Source organism: Pteronotus mesoamericanus, unplaced genomic scaffold, assembly GCF_021234165.1.
Source record: "Pteronotus mesoamericanus isolate MK-2021 breed Mesoamerican mustached bat unplaced genomic scaffold, CSHL_Meso_final contig_74, whole genome shotgun sequence".
Taxonomy (NCBI): Eukaryota; Metazoa; Chordata; class Mammalia; order Chiroptera; family Mormoopidae; genus Pteronotus; species Pteronotus mesoamericanus.
Window position 1 is genome coordinate 41,385,693 of NW_026555247.1, and position 16,018 is coordinate 41,401,710.

The 16,018-nt window shown below is 48.9% G+C and overlaps 1 protein-coding gene across 2 annotated transcripts in view; it reads right to left on the reverse strand.

The window, feature by feature from the left end:
• NETO1 (neuropilin and tolloid like 1) overlaps positions 1-6,496 on the reverse strand; it is a 69,968-nt gene extending 63,472 nt beyond the window's left edge. For both annotated transcript variants that reach the window (XM_054583895.1, XM_054583894.1), the window contains exons 1-3: positions 6,469-6,496; positions 4,259-4,312; positions 3,887-4,024 (exon numbers count right to left, since the gene is read on the reverse strand). In XM_054583895.1, coding sequence (XP_054439870.1) covers positions 3,887-4,024; positions 4,259-4,312; positions 6,469-6,496 — 220 coding nt within the window. The remainder of the gene's footprint in view (positions 1-3,886; positions 4,025-4,258; positions 4,313-6,468) is intronic.
• Between the last annotated feature and the right edge of the window lie 9,522 nt (positions 6,497-16,018).

Sequence of the window (16,018 nt, forward strand, 5' to 3'; positions counted from 1 at the left end):
AGGACATCCAGGTCCATAAAAGGGGGCCCTTTCTTTCACGATTGAAACTCCACCTCTACCAAAGGCAACTTATCTTCTTACCTGAAGAAACCTGACCAAATCTTTATCCTTCTTTGTCACGTATTTTTTTTTTAAAAAGATTTTATGTATTTATTTTTAGAGAGAGGGGAGGAGAAGGAGTAAGAGGGAGCGAAACATCCATGTGTGGTTGCCTCTTGTGCACCCCCTACTGGGGACCCGGCTTACTACCCAGGCATGTGCCCTGACTGGGAACGGAACCCACGACCTCTCAGTCAGCAGGCCGGCTCTCAGTCCACTGAGCCACACGAGCCAGGGCTGTCTTGTCCTTTCAATCCACCTTTCTCTACAGAACAGGCAATCCTTTACAGAATTAAATATGACAGTTTGATCCATTAAAAGAAGAGAAGACAAAGAAAACAGCGACTGCTTTTCCATAGTGGGTCCATCGATAGCCCCAAGTGCTCCACCTTCGGCTGGAGAGCGAGCTGCACCCCCACAACCCAACGAGAATGCACACCTGGAAAATGGTTATTCTGAGCTGTAGCAAGTGCTTCTTTGGCGCTTCCCTGCTTCTTGAAACTGTCCACTCCGGCTGCTTGCGACCTTCCGGCTGACTCTCCAGTCCACCTCTCTGGCTTTTCCTTCTCTCTACTCTGCCCCTCCCTTACGCATTGTTTTCCAGAAATTCCACATCTTCTTTCCTCCCTCCAGAGACCGGTGCCCTGGGCACCATCATCCCGACGGGGAGCTATTGGCACCAACGAAGTCTGTGGCTCTAAGACCAGCCAAGTCAAAAGTCTCGGGGATGGTGGGCCTGCATGTCTCTAGTTTTTGAAAGACTTGGAAAATGGTGCTCCAAATACTCTCTCTGGATAATTTTATTCATGCTAATATCCCCAACAACCATCTCTATATTTACAACTTATAAATATATATTTTCAGCCCAGAACCCCACTGGGTTAAAGAGCCATCTATCCAATCCCTTCACAAGATGTCTCCATAAACACCAAAACTGAACACATTGTTTTTCCTTTTAACCCTCCACCTATGTTCCTCGTCTGGCACAACAGTTCTGTCTAACAAGTCACCAAGCCAAACACTTGAGAACAGTCCCGGGGCCCCCCGGTCTCTCATTCCCACACCCAGCCACTCACGGTCCCCCTCCCTAAACACTGCTCGTTTCTTCCTCTGACCCATCACCGTTGTTTCTTCTGCGGCCCAAGTTTTTACTATAAGTCATACTGGGTTGGCCAAAAAGTCCGTTTAGTTTTTTTCCGTAAAATAAAAGACACATCTTTCATTTTAACCAATAAGTTTATTACTTTGGATATGTCAGCTCTCTCCCACATGGTATAACACTGATTGTTCTCAATTAATATCTCAATTTGATCCCTATCAATGTCAGCCGGTCTACCCGACTGTAGCATCATCCAGCAACAAATCTCTAGCACGAAACTTCACAAACCACTTTTGACACATTTGAGAGCAGTCATAGCACCTTCTCCATACACTGCACCATTGTGTGTGTGTGTGTGTGTGTGTTTCAGTTGCATTTTTACCTTTCTTGAAATAATAAAGCATAATATGCCAAAAATGTTGTTTATTTTCTTCCATCTTCAATATTAAAATGGCTATACAAAAAATTCACCAATTTTGATAATTTTTCTAAATGCACGCTGGTATTAGAACCGTCATGATACAATCTACCAAAATAGTTTCAAATGATGTTAGAGACCACTAAGTGCTACTAGAGCCATCATAAGGAAAAAACCCAATGAGCTTTTTGGCCAACCCAGTATTTACTTGGTCTTTCACAGTAAGTTTCAACTTACATCCTTTTCCTTCAGTCACTTCACCAAACTCTCACCCTTTTATTTCTATAAATCAATTCAGCAGCAACCTATTGTCTTAGCTCAAACTCTCCTGGGAAAACAGAGGGGATTCCAAGTTCCACTCTAAAAGACAGCCTCTCTCTTCAGCCCCTCCCTGCTTCCTGTCCTCGCCCTCTGCAGAAGCCGGGTGACGCTCCCCGCGGGTCCCCATTCACCCTATCTCAACGTATGCATACGCTATTCTATAGAGACAATGACCATCTCCTACGTCTTCTTCACAAATGAGTTGTGAGCATCTTTACCTCCTTAGAGCCTTCTCTTCCTTCCCGCTCTTCCACTCACTGTACTAATGTGGGGGCTTCAGACTGTTTCCTGAAAGGGGCATCGCCCCTAGACCGCACGGTAAGTCCCACAAGGCACGCATCATGCCTGTTTTGCTCAGCACTCTCTAGAAGGGTGGTTGTTTCTTAATAGTTATGTCAATAAATATTTGTTCAACTAACATACAGTAAAAACGACTAGCATGAAGTATTTCAAAAAGGCTAGATAAGTATGATTAACAGTAACCTGAGTTCTACTTCCCAGCTTTAAGCTTTGTCCTCCCTGTCCCTGGGAGTGAATGCAAATATGTGCGTGGTATGAAAATTAAACATGAGCAATGCTTTTCGATTCTAAATAACAATAAACATGAAAGCTCATTGACATACGAGAACTTGCTTCTGAATTAATTCTTTAAATGAGAGAACTAGTTAATTTTATCTTTGAATAATTTGAAGTTTAAAAGGCTGTCGCTTCAAACCACAAACTATGTGAATTTAAGCCTCAGTTTCCTTATCTGTAAAATAGGTACAACTTCCTATGACTAAATGTTTTAATCTATGATACTTTAAAGTCCCTAACATACATCTATATAATAGATATGTACAATTAACTTAAGAAAAAGAACAACTAATTTTAACCAAGAATTTCCATATTTCAAGCTCTTTTTCAATCACTCACAAGCAGGAGAAGCAGTGCACAACTCAGTTTTCTCAGCTAAGCCTTCCTCTTTCTCCTTGCAGAGGGTGCATCTTTGCTAAAAGTTCAACTTCAAGTACAAGGAGACAGGAAAGACTCTGGCCCAAAAATTACAAAAAGAAAAAGAATCATTTCTAAGTAGAAATTCTTGAAATCAGCTAAACATGAAGAAATTTTCTTTAAAAGATCAATCAAATAAATGTGCCCCTATTTATAAGGAAATACCGAGCATACATATATTTTCATTAAGGCAGCCCTGTCTGTCTGTCTGTCTGCTGTCTGTGTCAGGTTGGGGATGAGTTTGCAAGTTCTGGGTTATTAGCTACTAACACTTCTATTGAAACCTATCACTAAGTAAAAAGGTCATCTACATTTTTAAAAATCTTCCTTAATTGGAATCTGTCTACAAGAGCAATAGCCATAAAATGTTCAAAGAGAAATAAACCTCTTTTTCAGCACTATTTAGCTTTCCAGCTGGGAAAAAATGATGGAAAGCGGCATCCTAATGTGGAATCTGACTTTGGTGTAAAGCTATGATAATGCCACCTATTAGCTCAAACTAAAGCAACTGCTGTTCAGACTGATGTTTAGAAAATGTGATTAGAGATTTATTTCTGACATTTATGTTTTTTTGTGCTTCATATTATTAACGAGAAAAATAACAAATGTACAGGTTATTCTCGTGATTGTTAAACTAGTAAAACTCTAGTTCCCAACACAGTGACATGTTAGGTAACGTTAGGCCAACTCTGCACCCGTCCCATTAATCTAGAATTCCAAGTCAATTAAGTCAACTGCCGAGTAAACTAAGTTGTTGATGTGTTTTTAATTCCCAGGACGATGTACTCGTTTTTAATTCATTACTACTAATTTCAATAACTAGTTTAATTCCAGGTTTTACAGTGATTTGATTCACCGAGAGCTATTTACACGCATGGTCTCCAAAACCAGCCGCCGTAATGCCGGCAGCACACCGTCCCCCACCCGCGGGGCGCGAGCCTGGCCCCGCCCCTCACCTTCGATGATGTAGATGCACTCTCGGTCAGGGGGGTACTTGCTGGGGTAGTTGGGAGAAGTGAAGACACCTCCCTCTGCATGTTTTGTCCAAGTTCCACACTGCGCCGACTTCTGTGTTTCTGAGGTGGTTTGCTTTTCTGTAAAAAATTTTTAAAAGAGCCATCATCCAATGTTTGATAGAACTAAAAATAGAGAGGACATTCTTATAATATCCATTAGTAAATTAATTTCTAAATGTTGTCTTAGTCAAAACCAATCATTTATGCACACTATAAAAAGTTCAGATATTCTGGAATATTATGAATAAGGGGGACATAGGGAAATGTAAATAATTAGAGGTCTCCCACCCACAGTTTTCCAAAGAAACATACCTGTTCCCTTCTTGGTTGCCCCAGACAAATGGAGGATGATTAAACTTGCTACAACTGAATCAGAAAAGAAAAATTAGAAAGAGACAGTATTAATATACACCAAAGTGATCAATATCTATAACATCTTAATGATAAAATATCAAAGCAGATTAATTTTATTATTGTTAACGGCTCCAAGTGGACTCAGAACTTGCACAAACTGAGGAGACAGTGTTAATAGACACTGCGATAATCCGTATCTATAACAATGTAACATAATTTAACTATAAAATATCATAGCAGACTAATATATTACTGTCAATGGTCCCAAGTTGACTCAGAACTTGCACAGACTGATTCAAAATGGACAAATCCGGGAAACTTAGGCACCCCTTCAGGAAGTAATGCCAGCTACACACGGAGGGGACCCAACCCCCTCTGGCAAATGCCGGCTTCAACGCTCAGGGGCACTCTCGTTAACAACCTCCTGATGCCGCGGAACCGTAGGGCCTAGGGACCCACGCTGCCTCTGAGCTGCCCCCTGAGCCCGGCCTTGCCGGCTAGGCTCGCCACAGGAAGAGAGCTGGGCCGCAGGCGAGAGGGCGAAGGAGAAGCAAACAGTGAGAAACGACCAGACTCCAGGCCTGGTCCTAACGCGCTGCCACTGCTGTTGTATTGTAGAAAATGATAACTTTGGCACGTTCTGGGGGCGGGGGGCGGGGCGCACAGAAACACACACTGCTGTGGCCTGGAGGCATCGCGCTGGACTGCAGGAGCGCCCCTTAGAAAACCGCGCTGCACCGCCACGCAAGCCCACCCCCGGCATTTCCTAAGCTACAAGATGCATCTCTTCTAACCTGGACTTTGATTTAATACTCCGTGTTTTCCAGAAATAGGTCATTCATTTGATAAAGGCCATTGCTACAAGCATTTCACTGAGTCAGTTTTTCAGTCTCAAAGACTCTGAGCTGCCACTTAATAAAGACCATTGTTAGCTGAAGTTTCCTTTGACTTCTAACAGCCTTGATCCACTCAACATCTTTACAAAACCTAAAACTAGAAATATGTTATAGCAGTGTAGGCTCTATCATTTTGGACTTTTCCTCTTCTACTTTATTTTTATTTTGTTGCTCAATTATCTAAAATCTCAGGGCCCCATTACATGTATACTCATGTTTCTATTTAAAATGAATTTGGGAAAGTGAGGATATAATTCACAATGATTTCCTAAGCAAAGCTCACTACAGGAGTTTATACATGTATACTTAAAGATTATTCCAAGAAAAAAAAAGTATTTGGGCCTTGATTTTAGTGTTTGAGAATTGCATCTATTATATGACTTTGTACTCCAGCCTGGTCATGTTTTAAGAACAAAACATTAGTTATTGTTACTGACTGTATGTTTAAATAGAACAAAACCTTGTTTTAACTTGCTGTGATTCTCTACACACACAAGCACACGGGTGTACAATCATCCGTACCAGGAGGTATGTTTGGCATTTTGTGTACTCTGGGTTTTTCCCCCCCTGTTTTGATGGAATCACATTGTGGAACACGTACTATGGTTACTATGGTTAACATATCAGCAGAGCCGGTCTTTCAGCTACGTGGCTTGGGATTAACTCTCTAATCCTTGCTCTGTAATGTGAAATTTCCACCACACATTTCTTATATTGCCTTTTACTTGATGACTTTGGATGCCATTTCCCTCCAGTTCCTCCCCCATCCCTGCACGCATACCACACACTCCCTGAAGCCACAAGAGTGGTCTGTTGTGCCCGAGAGTTGAGGGGGCCCCCCACCTTCTCCTCCAGCGCTGCGTTCAGGTGCACCCTGAACTACGTCCTGGGGACCCGTGGGCCCGCCGAGCTCCTGAAGCCTCCGAGGGAGGACTGTTCCCTACCATCCCGCACACGGTGGGCGCCGTGGGCCCCCCTTTCCACCTGTGCCCTCCCTCCGGCCCACTCCCCAGCTGCTGCCACACGTGCGCATCCTGGAACTCCTCGCTCCCCTCTCCTCCGCCCGGGATTATCCTGCGCACAGAAAGGTTGCTTCCCCGGCGGATGCTGAGACCCAGGGACGGCGGGCTGCGCCGCCCCCCACCCCCCACACCCCGCGCTATTCTGCTGCAATACAGAAAGTTACACCTGCCCCAGACTCGCCGGGACTGCGGGGTCGCGGGCGCGCAGCGGCCACCGGGGAGGAGCCGGCGTGGCGGGAGCGGTACTCACTGTGAAACACACTGCGTCCATAGATCATGTCTGTGCGTTACACCAGAGGCTCCGAGCTCCACTAATTCCATTTAGAGACGGGAAGACGTCCGGTGGAGGGGAGAGGACGGAGTCGAGAGATGTGAAATGTGCAGACCCAGAGCAAAATGCAGGGGGAGCGAGAGAGGGGCGGGACGAGACCCGAGCCCACACCGCAGAAGATCCGACTCCGCGCGCCCTCCGCCCCGGCTCGCTCTCGCCGTCACCGCTGGGAAGCCAGCATCCCCACCATGATGCTGGCATCACACCCGGGCGCCACTCGCCACCCTCCGCGCCGCCGGCGGCAGCGCCCCCCTCCTTTGCATCATCGCTGCCGCCGCAGCTGTCAGGAGGGCGCGGGCAGTGGGCGCGGGCGGAGAGCCCCGGGGCGCCCAGAGCCGGGGACCGGGGACCTGGGACCGACGGCAGCGACGGTGGCGGCGGCGGCGGCGGCGGCGGCGCGGCGCCGGAGGCAGCGGGGGCGCTCAGTCCCCGGTCTCATCCACCAGGAGCAGCAGGTCGGGGCAGCCTCTCCCGGAGGATGTCCAGCAGCAGCCCTCCTCGGTCCAGCCCTTGGGGATCTTCCGCTGAGGCATTGGAGACAGGAGGAAAGGGTCTGTCATCGGCTGGCCGGGCTCCGCGCCACCTCTGCGATCGTGCGCGCAGAGGAGAGGGTGGTGGGCGTCTGGGAGGCGGGCGGAGGGTGGCGATGGGGCGCGGGGGTGGCGTGGAAGGCGGGGAAGGGAGGGCGGGGAAGGCGCAGGAAGATGGCAGAGTTACCAAGTGGGCGCCTGAGTCATAGCCCAGGGCTGCGCGACCCTCCGGGAAGCCCGGGGCCGGAGTGGAAAGGAGCGGCTGCGCGCGGCCGGCGCCCCCGGGGCTGGTGCATGGCGGAATGGGGCGCGGCTGCAAGGACAACGCACCCGCTCGGATCCTGGGGGGAGGAAGGGGGAGGAGTGAGGACCAGGCTGGGATCTGTCACCGGGCGACCGGGCCGAGGGGGCCAGAAGGGAGTCTGGACTGGATCCTAGCGCCGGATAAAGGACGTGAAAGGGGGAGGGGCCGTCATGGGAAATTCCCCTGTGGGGGTTAATTTTTCACTTTTGAAGGATTAGAAGTTGCAGTCGGCCTCTCTCCCACCCCTTACATTCCGTCTGTCCAGAGGAAGCGGGTTCCCTGTCTCCTCGGGGAGGGCGGCGTTGCAGTGAACTCTGGTCTCGGGCAGGGAAACCAAGCAGGGGCGCGCCCGCGGGCCGCGATGGCTGGAAAAGTTTCGCAGTTCGTCTCCCGGTCGGATGCCGAGGTCGCCCCCACCAAACTGCTCCAGTAAAGACTCGGGCCTCTCGCAATTCACCTCCACCCTCCGTGGAACTTCACGCCCCCAAGGCACACGCAGACGCCGCCTACCCATCCCAACCGGGAGAGGCTCGCTCAGGGAGTAAACTCGGAGCCGGGGGGAGGGGGGGAGTTGCCGGGGAAACAGCCCTGGAAAAGCTCCAGGTCGTAAGTGCGAATAAATGAGCAAGAAGGAACAGCGACCGGGCTGCGCAGAGGGCCTGGGAGCCAGGGCTTGCGGGCAGCGTCCCTCCAAGCCCCGCAGACGGGCTCCCCGCACCCTGCTCTGTCCCGCCTCCCCCGCAGCTGCGGGCTGGGCCCCGCAGACTCGCCGCCAGCCGGCCCCTGGCCCGCGCTCAGGCCCTCGAACCCGGACCTCAGGGCGCTCAGGTGGAGACCCTGCGCCCCCGACTCTGCAGCCCGGTTGGGGGCGCAGGATGGAGATGGTGACGGTGAGAGGACAGGGGAAGGAAGAACTAAGGTGGGAAGGGGAGAGACACTGTGCTGCTAAGACTGGGGTCACCTCAAAAGCCACAGGAGAGAGGAAAGGGCCGCTAGAGGGGACCGGAGGGCGCTGAAAGCCAGGCCCGCACCTCCGTCTGGCACCTGCTGCTGCGGAGCTGGGAGCCTTCATTTCCCCCAGCAACGCGGTGGAGAGAGGTCGCCCGTCTCCTGCCAATCATTGGAAGTGAGGGGTAAAGAGGTGACCCCAAGTCCGGAGGGATCCACAAGCCCCAGGCGCAGCCTCCCACACTCCTACCAAGATTTCGGTTCCTTGATTCCAAGCAGCTGCAAGTCCTCTACGTGCAGCAAAGTCACCCAGTGGAGAGGGGCGTGTTCGTGAGTGTGTGTGCGTGTGTGTGCGTGTTCGTCCGTTTGATGGAAGATCTGTGTGTCGAGAGGAGGGAGAGGAGAACGAGGGCGACAAAACGGCAAAGGGACAGAGGCTGGGCTCTCGAAGAGCCAACTCCACCGGGACTGGGGCCAGCGCAAGGAGCTACAGGCTGGACAGCCGCGCTGGGGCGCGATGCGTGGACCGCCGCGGGGAGGAGCGTCTCGGGCACCGCGCGGGGCTGCCCACATACGCACTTGCGGGCGGGGAAACTGGCAGAACGTCCCGCAGAGTCGTGCGATCCCCCTGCGCTTCTCCCGCCGGCTCGGGGGCTGGGGGGAGGCAGGCGGGAGGAGAGTTGAGGAGATGCCCCAACAGCACAGAAGCAACAGCACCAAAGAGGTGGGACCCCTGGGGAGATGAGCCAATAGGTGACCCGGGTCCCCGAGAAGTGGCCAACGCCGTCGGATAAGAGTGGAATGCTGAAGTCTTGAGGATTGCTTGGCGATTATTTTTACGTCCTGAAATACAGCTTTCGGAGAAGGGTAAAGCTTTCAATGAAAAGTTCAGTCTTTCAGGGGCGACGTTAAAAATTACCTTAAGGAAAATATTGCATTTCTCAAGTGCAGTTTGAAGATAGGATGGACATTTGGCCGCTGCTAAACCCATCCACTCAAGTGTGTCTAGCCTGTCCCCCCCTTTTTGCCCAGGTCCCTGTCCCAAGGGCACAGGCTTTGTTACCTGCCCGAGTGGCAGGCTGGAGGAGGTTAGGCTAGGCCAGCGGTCCTGGAATAGGGAGCGGGGAACGGGGGAGCCAGGAACCGCGGAAAGGAAATCCAAGAGAAAAGAAAGAAGGGACAGGAGTCCCCATCGCTGGCTCATGTCCTCATTCCCCCCACAGCCTAGAGGCCAGGACATCTGCGGCTGACACCGAAGTCTCACACACACAGTGTCCTCCATCTTTGGAGCCTGGGTTCCTGCAGGCCGTGCCCAGGGCTGTGGGGTTGCACATTTGCTCAAAGCTCAGGACTGAGACTAGGAGTGTACAGCCCTGGACCTGGTCCGCAGCAGAGACACCCAAGCTCTGTGTCTACTCACCAAGAGACGGGGACAGGCAGGTGCTGAGGCTTCCCTACCAGCGATGGCTGCAACCCGTTCCTCGAAAATTCTGTTCGTTTCCCCACACAGACAAGCACACACACTTTGAAACATCCACCGCATCCTGCTAGCTTGGCAAACTGCTTCCTTTGCACTTTGGAGTTCGAACTGCCACTTGCTGAGTAATGCTAGCTCCCTAAGCGGGTGGGGGGCACATATATTTTTTCCTTTCTGAGAAAAATCAACATATGGGAAAAGTTCAGCTTCTCCAAGGGAAGGTTGGGCACACATATGGTCAAAATTCGAGACGTGATAATTTCGAAAGGGGGAGCATAGAAACTGAGAGTGTAAATGAGTTCAAAGCGCTGTCTACAAGAAAGTCCTTTGCCGCAGCTCCCCAAGGCCAGCTCCGAAACGGGCTACTGCAGAAGCCCAGGCAGAACGAACACTCCTGGAACCCAGTCAAAGGGGCATCGGTTTCCTTTAAGCCTGTACCTTGAGACAGCGAAGGGTAAGGAGGAGTTACAAAATCTTAAAAAGCATCGGTGGAAACCGTTCTTCTAATGCAAAGGCAAGTCGTTTTTGTCTATACTCTCATGTCCCTGGAGACAATAATACAGTTCCAGAGGCACAAGGATCTGTCATTAGCTCGTCTGCAGAATTGGCCTCTTCTTCCAGGTGGTTTTTCCATAGCGGTAAGAGGCAAGGTTACCAAAAAATAACTAAAATAAAACAGCGCTGCTGACACATTCTCTAGTACATTAGTTTCCTGAAAGTGTCTAAATATGTTTTAATTTACTTACCTAGTTGTGAGATATATAAAGTCCTGTTTTGTATTTCCTGTTTTGTATGAACTCAACTATATACAAGTCATAACACTTGTTTATCAAAAATGTGTACGAATAAATCATTTGCTGGCAAATACTGGGACGGTTTTTAAAAGGATCGACAATTCTGTAACATGCCACCAGTTGGAAGCGACAGTTGTGTGGCCATTTATTTCCCATCGAAGATCTGTGTGTGTTTTACAACAGAGTGGAATGTCTTCATAAGGGAAAAGAGTTAAGCCCTTGGAAGTCTCATGTTTAAGCCAGACCCCACAGTTAATGGACATGACCGGAGAAATAAAACATGGCTTTCTGAGAAGTACAGAGTCGCGACTGTTTTGTTAGATGTCGCAAGAACATCGGCCTCTCGTGGGCCCGCACTGTTACGGCGCCACTCTCTTCAAGCTGCTTCACCGGGACGTACGGGCCCAGAGTCTCCGTCTTTGTTCCTTCATCGTAAATGACATTTGTGCTCCAGGAACAATGTAGTCTCACCTTTGTTGGGAGAAATGTGAGGGCCACAGAGATGATGCCATGACCCAGTGATCTACGCTAACATTTTAGAAAGACTTTATTTTCCTTCTGATTAATATTCGACAGTGGCTTATAAAAAAATCAAGATTTTTTAAATAACCACAGCCTAAATAATAGCTAGCGAATTGGCATAAAGGAACATTTATAAAGATAAATCCTGAGATAGAAAGGGTATTGCTGTGAAGAAATACTTTACTTAAACAAAACCTTACTTAAAATTGCTAAATCAGATATGTGAATGTAATTATGGGTTAGATTTAAATTTTTATCCTTAATTACATAAATTAATACCATTACCTAAATTTACTTGCTTTCTCTTTTTAGGGAACATTTTAATATTATTATCATTCCTTGGGAGTTATGTGGATGATTTGGAAAGTAACGAAAGCCAAGATTGGCTAGTCGTAAATAAGCCTGAAAATGAAGGCAGGATAGGACTTATATCTGACTCACGGAATAATTCTGAAGAGACAAATATACTTTGGCTCATAGAAACACTGAATGAAAACACTGCTTTTTAAAAAAAATAGCAAAGTCATTTATTGATTCTTCTTCCTTTGTCAATCCTTTCTTATACTTGACACATATAAGGAAATGTCCTAAATGTTTTCATTTCCTTTTGCAACACAGGAAGATAAACATGAGGTGGCCTTTCCCCCAGTTTTAGGGCAGACCAAGCTGCAAAAAAAACCTACAGTTTCAGCAAGTGATACTGCAGCAGAATATTTGCCAACATCTTGTGGTCATGATAATATTTTTAAAATCAAGGGAAAATGTCATCAAATGTATTTAAATATAGCCTTTAAAATAATAGTCTTCAAAACTAGTTTTCTAACTGACACACATGGTTAATGTTCCGATACATTTCTCTGGGAAATAAAAGGATTTATGGTGGTCATTGCAGGGCTACGTGTGGTAGGAGGCCTCTGTCAGAGCGGCAGCCCTGCCTGGTCCGTGCTGGCCTCGCGGCTCGGTGCGCGTGAGCGCCCGGTCCACGCCGGGCCCCACCTTCTCATGGTAACAACGGGGAACATCGGGCCCGAGGACCTGCAGTGGTGTCCACAAAGTCCCTTTCTCCGTCACCTACTCACGGATGGAATCCCAGATTTTCTAAGGACGCGAGAATCCGTGTCTTGTGTAAGGTGTTTCAGAAAACTCTAAGAAGGAAAAAGGGAGGAAACGCTCTAGATCTCATGTCACGAAGCTACTGAAGTGTGGCCGCAGCACGGGACACGCCGAGCCCCGGCGCTGGTGCCCCCGCAGCGTGCCCTCGGGCCTGGCCGCGCGGCGAGCCCCGGCCTCCTCCCCAGCAGCACCCACACCCGTTCCCCGAGGGCTTGCTCTCTCGGGGGCGCGGGGGGCAGCTCTGAGCGGGCTCACCCCAGCAACAGAGTGAGTCACCTTCACACAGTGACGACGGCCAGGAGCTGGGCCCCGGGCAGCCTGCAGAGGGTTCCAAAGTGGGTCCCTGCCCCAGGCACCCGGGCTTCCCGGGGGCACTAAGGACTGGGTGCCCGCAGCGCAGGCTTGTTGGCAGCACACGTGCCCTGCCGTCTTCCTTCGGAGCCGCCGCTCCCAGTGCCCGAGCCAGATTCTTATCCTAGGCGTGGGTGGTTTTGTTTTATGAGGAAAGGCAAAGAAAACCAACCACTGGGCTGACGACACTGTGTTCCGGGACGCAGCCCGTAGGACGGCGGGTTCTGCAGCTGCGTCACGCACTGCCCTGCGGGAGCGGGTACTCCCCCCGGGGGGAGAATTGGAATCGCAAGGCCCCGATGGTTATAAAATCCTAACCACTCAGGCTTTTGCCTGTGGAAAACTGGGATAGGAAAGAGTTAGCCCAGGGTGCCGGGGATATACCGCCTTCCTTGCGCCTCGGCACTGAACTCAGGCTGTGCGGGGAAGACGCAGTGGGGCCCAGAGACCTGGGGCCGAGAGCCCGGGGGCTGTGCTGGAGGACCTTGGCCGCTCCGGCCGCCCTCACCCCTCGGGGTGAGCCCGCACCCGCCTCCGCACCCGCTGAGAGCACAGCCTGCTCGTCTCAACGCTGCATTCCCACCCCACGGCAAATGCTACCCAGGAGGACGCTCACTCCCTGAGGTCTGACCTCCCCCTCGTCGTTGATTCTAGACAGATGACTGGGTTCACATCCCCACACGGCTTAATAGGGAGTCTTGTCTCTCTTCTGAGACAAAAGAGATCATTAGCAGAACCAGAGCCCTGGTTCAGCACCGGCTGCCACTTGCCCTGGACAGCAGAGTCTCCATTATTTTCTTGAGACTTCGAGGAGACATTCCAATCGTTAATTAGTTTCTTTTTAGTACATGCTTCACATGTCCTTCTCAAATCGTTAAATCCTGAGTCACAGGAAAGTTCTCCCATGTCAAAATTGTCTTACTGATATTTCTATTTTGTCCCCAGCCTGACACCTGCTCACGGGGTCCCAGGTCCTGCTGATACTTCTGCTCCTCTCAAAACAGTAACTGGACTTCCCCAATTGGGCCATGCTGGTCCTTGATTCCAGGTTTTGGTCTAAGATCCGCAAAGGGAGGTGGGGACTGAGTTCTATATCGTAAGTGATTGTATCATCTTCTGTGTAGAAAACAATTGTTTCTCTGTGTTGGAGCAAATAATAGAGCTTGAGGGTCAGAGTGAGTCCACGCACAGGCAGGTAGAGCGAGCCCTGTTTGCGTGCACTGAGGACGTAGCCTCTCAGTTTTATACCCCGTTGGCTCCACTGGCTTCGCAAATTTATTTCCAAATTTGAATGAGGCATTTCTCATGACATTCATACAGCTCCTCTAAAAACGAGAAATATTCATTTGACTGTAACCCCAGAGAATTCAGGACGTACAGTCAAGTTCATGCCAAATGTATGATTTGTGCAAATTTGTGGTCATGACAATTACCTTAGCGAGGAGACATTTATTTTGTTTGTTTGTTCGGTTTGGGGGTCTCTCCCCAATTAGTTTTTAAGTGACAGAGTCCTCCAGGGAAGAACGAAGCTCTTACATAAAGCCTCTTCTCTTCGAGGTTTTGTTTTCCTTTTCAAGAAGATTCTGTATGGAATGAACAGAGAGTAGATTTACAAGGGCGGGAAAGAAGGTCAGATTGATTCATGATGATCCCATGTGCTGAACTCAAATAATGCTTCTCATAGAGCCACAGGGTATGTTTTGTACAACCAAGGCCGACTTGGCAGCAAGGCCGGTAATAAGGGTTACTTTAAAAATGAAGGTTAAATTTTGATCCCCCCAAATAGTAAAAGTATTCAATCCGTTAAAATAGATTGTATAGATGAATGATAGATACAGAAGGAAAAATGAATATTCATATTTTGGAATTCTGGACCTTATTTTTATCTTTCTAGAACTTGCTCTCAAGCACCACCCCATCCATCATTTTGAAATAAAGGATTTGCCTTTCCTTAGAAAATCTATATATTATTCTAAAGATGGAACACATTATTCTTGTTACCCTTAGCAATAAGAATTTTTTATCATTTATTCTTAGTCTATACCTTTGACTCACATTCTTTTATTTTAGGCACACAACTCAGGATGCATAACTACATACATATGGATAGAGGTGCTTGAATAGAAAAGCCGAGCTTCTGGAATACTGTGTGTAAAATTGAAGCCCACCGCTGCAAGCAAAGCTTGGAGACAGGAAATGAAAGATGGAACCCAGTTTTTAAAGGGATTATTAAATTCTAACAAGTCTGCACTTTGCTTCAATCATATAAAATATAAAAATATATTGCCCCACTTCTGCTTCCAGGGTTGCAGGGTGATTCAGGGTCAGCCAAGCAGTACATTAAATTCTAAGGCCGAAGTAAGTGGTCAGGGATAAATATGTGACCCAATCCAGCAACTGAAATATAATGACACCGTTTCTGTCAAATAATCAGGTAGAGTCTGTTGATCCAGGTATCTGCACGTAATAGGAGCCAAGGAAATGTTTACTGTAGGGCTTTACGAATAAGGTTAAATGGTCTGTTGAGTGTTATTAAACCCGCTGGACCACTCAGGAATGCCAGTTCGTGCTGCTGCGCTATGCGTCTCTGTTATGGGCAGCAGGGATGAGCCAGAGAGAGGCAGGCACACCTCCAGGGTGGGCGAGCTGGGGGAGGCGGGGGTGGGAGACGCAGAGGGGGAGGAGCCTCAGAAAAGAAGCCAGCCGCGAGAAGAAGAGGCCAGAAACAAATGATTCCAAATAATTGAGCTTCTGGATGCATTTGTGCTTAAAGTACTATTCCTGGGTTTTTCCATTTTATGAGTCAATAAGTCCAGTTTTGCAAAAGTCAGTTGACATCGATTTGTTGTCATTTGCACAGAAAAGGCGTCCTAATTGATGTAACACAATTTAAAGTAATTTCGTCTAATGAAATGCTGTCCATTCAGGTTGGAGGCCAGGCAGAGCAGCACCAGGCCCAAACTTGAGGTTTTGTCTTATGAGGAGTAAATGTTGGAAATGGAAAATGCAGGCCAGCAGTTGGCCATTGCATTCTATGACGTGAGCACCCAGAACAAACCCAGTTTTCCTGGGTTTCAATTTACTGAACTGGTTACCCTTTAATAATGGGGTAAAAGACATAACATGAAACCTACCTGCACTGAGTTTTAAACGTACAGGGCAGTATTGCCATGCATGTGCACACTGTCGTAGAGCAGGTCTCTCTAGCATGTACTGCTAGATCTGGAGTGATCGAAACTGTATGCTCCTGACCAACATCTTCCCATTTGCACCTGCCGCCTCCCCAGCCCCCACAACCACAATTCCATCTGCTTCTATGAGGTTGACTAATTTAGCTTCCTCATATAAATGCATCTATCGGCGTTTGCTCCTCTCTGACTGGTTTACTTCATTTAGCATAAAGAAATCCTTGAGGAAACTCGAGGTTCGT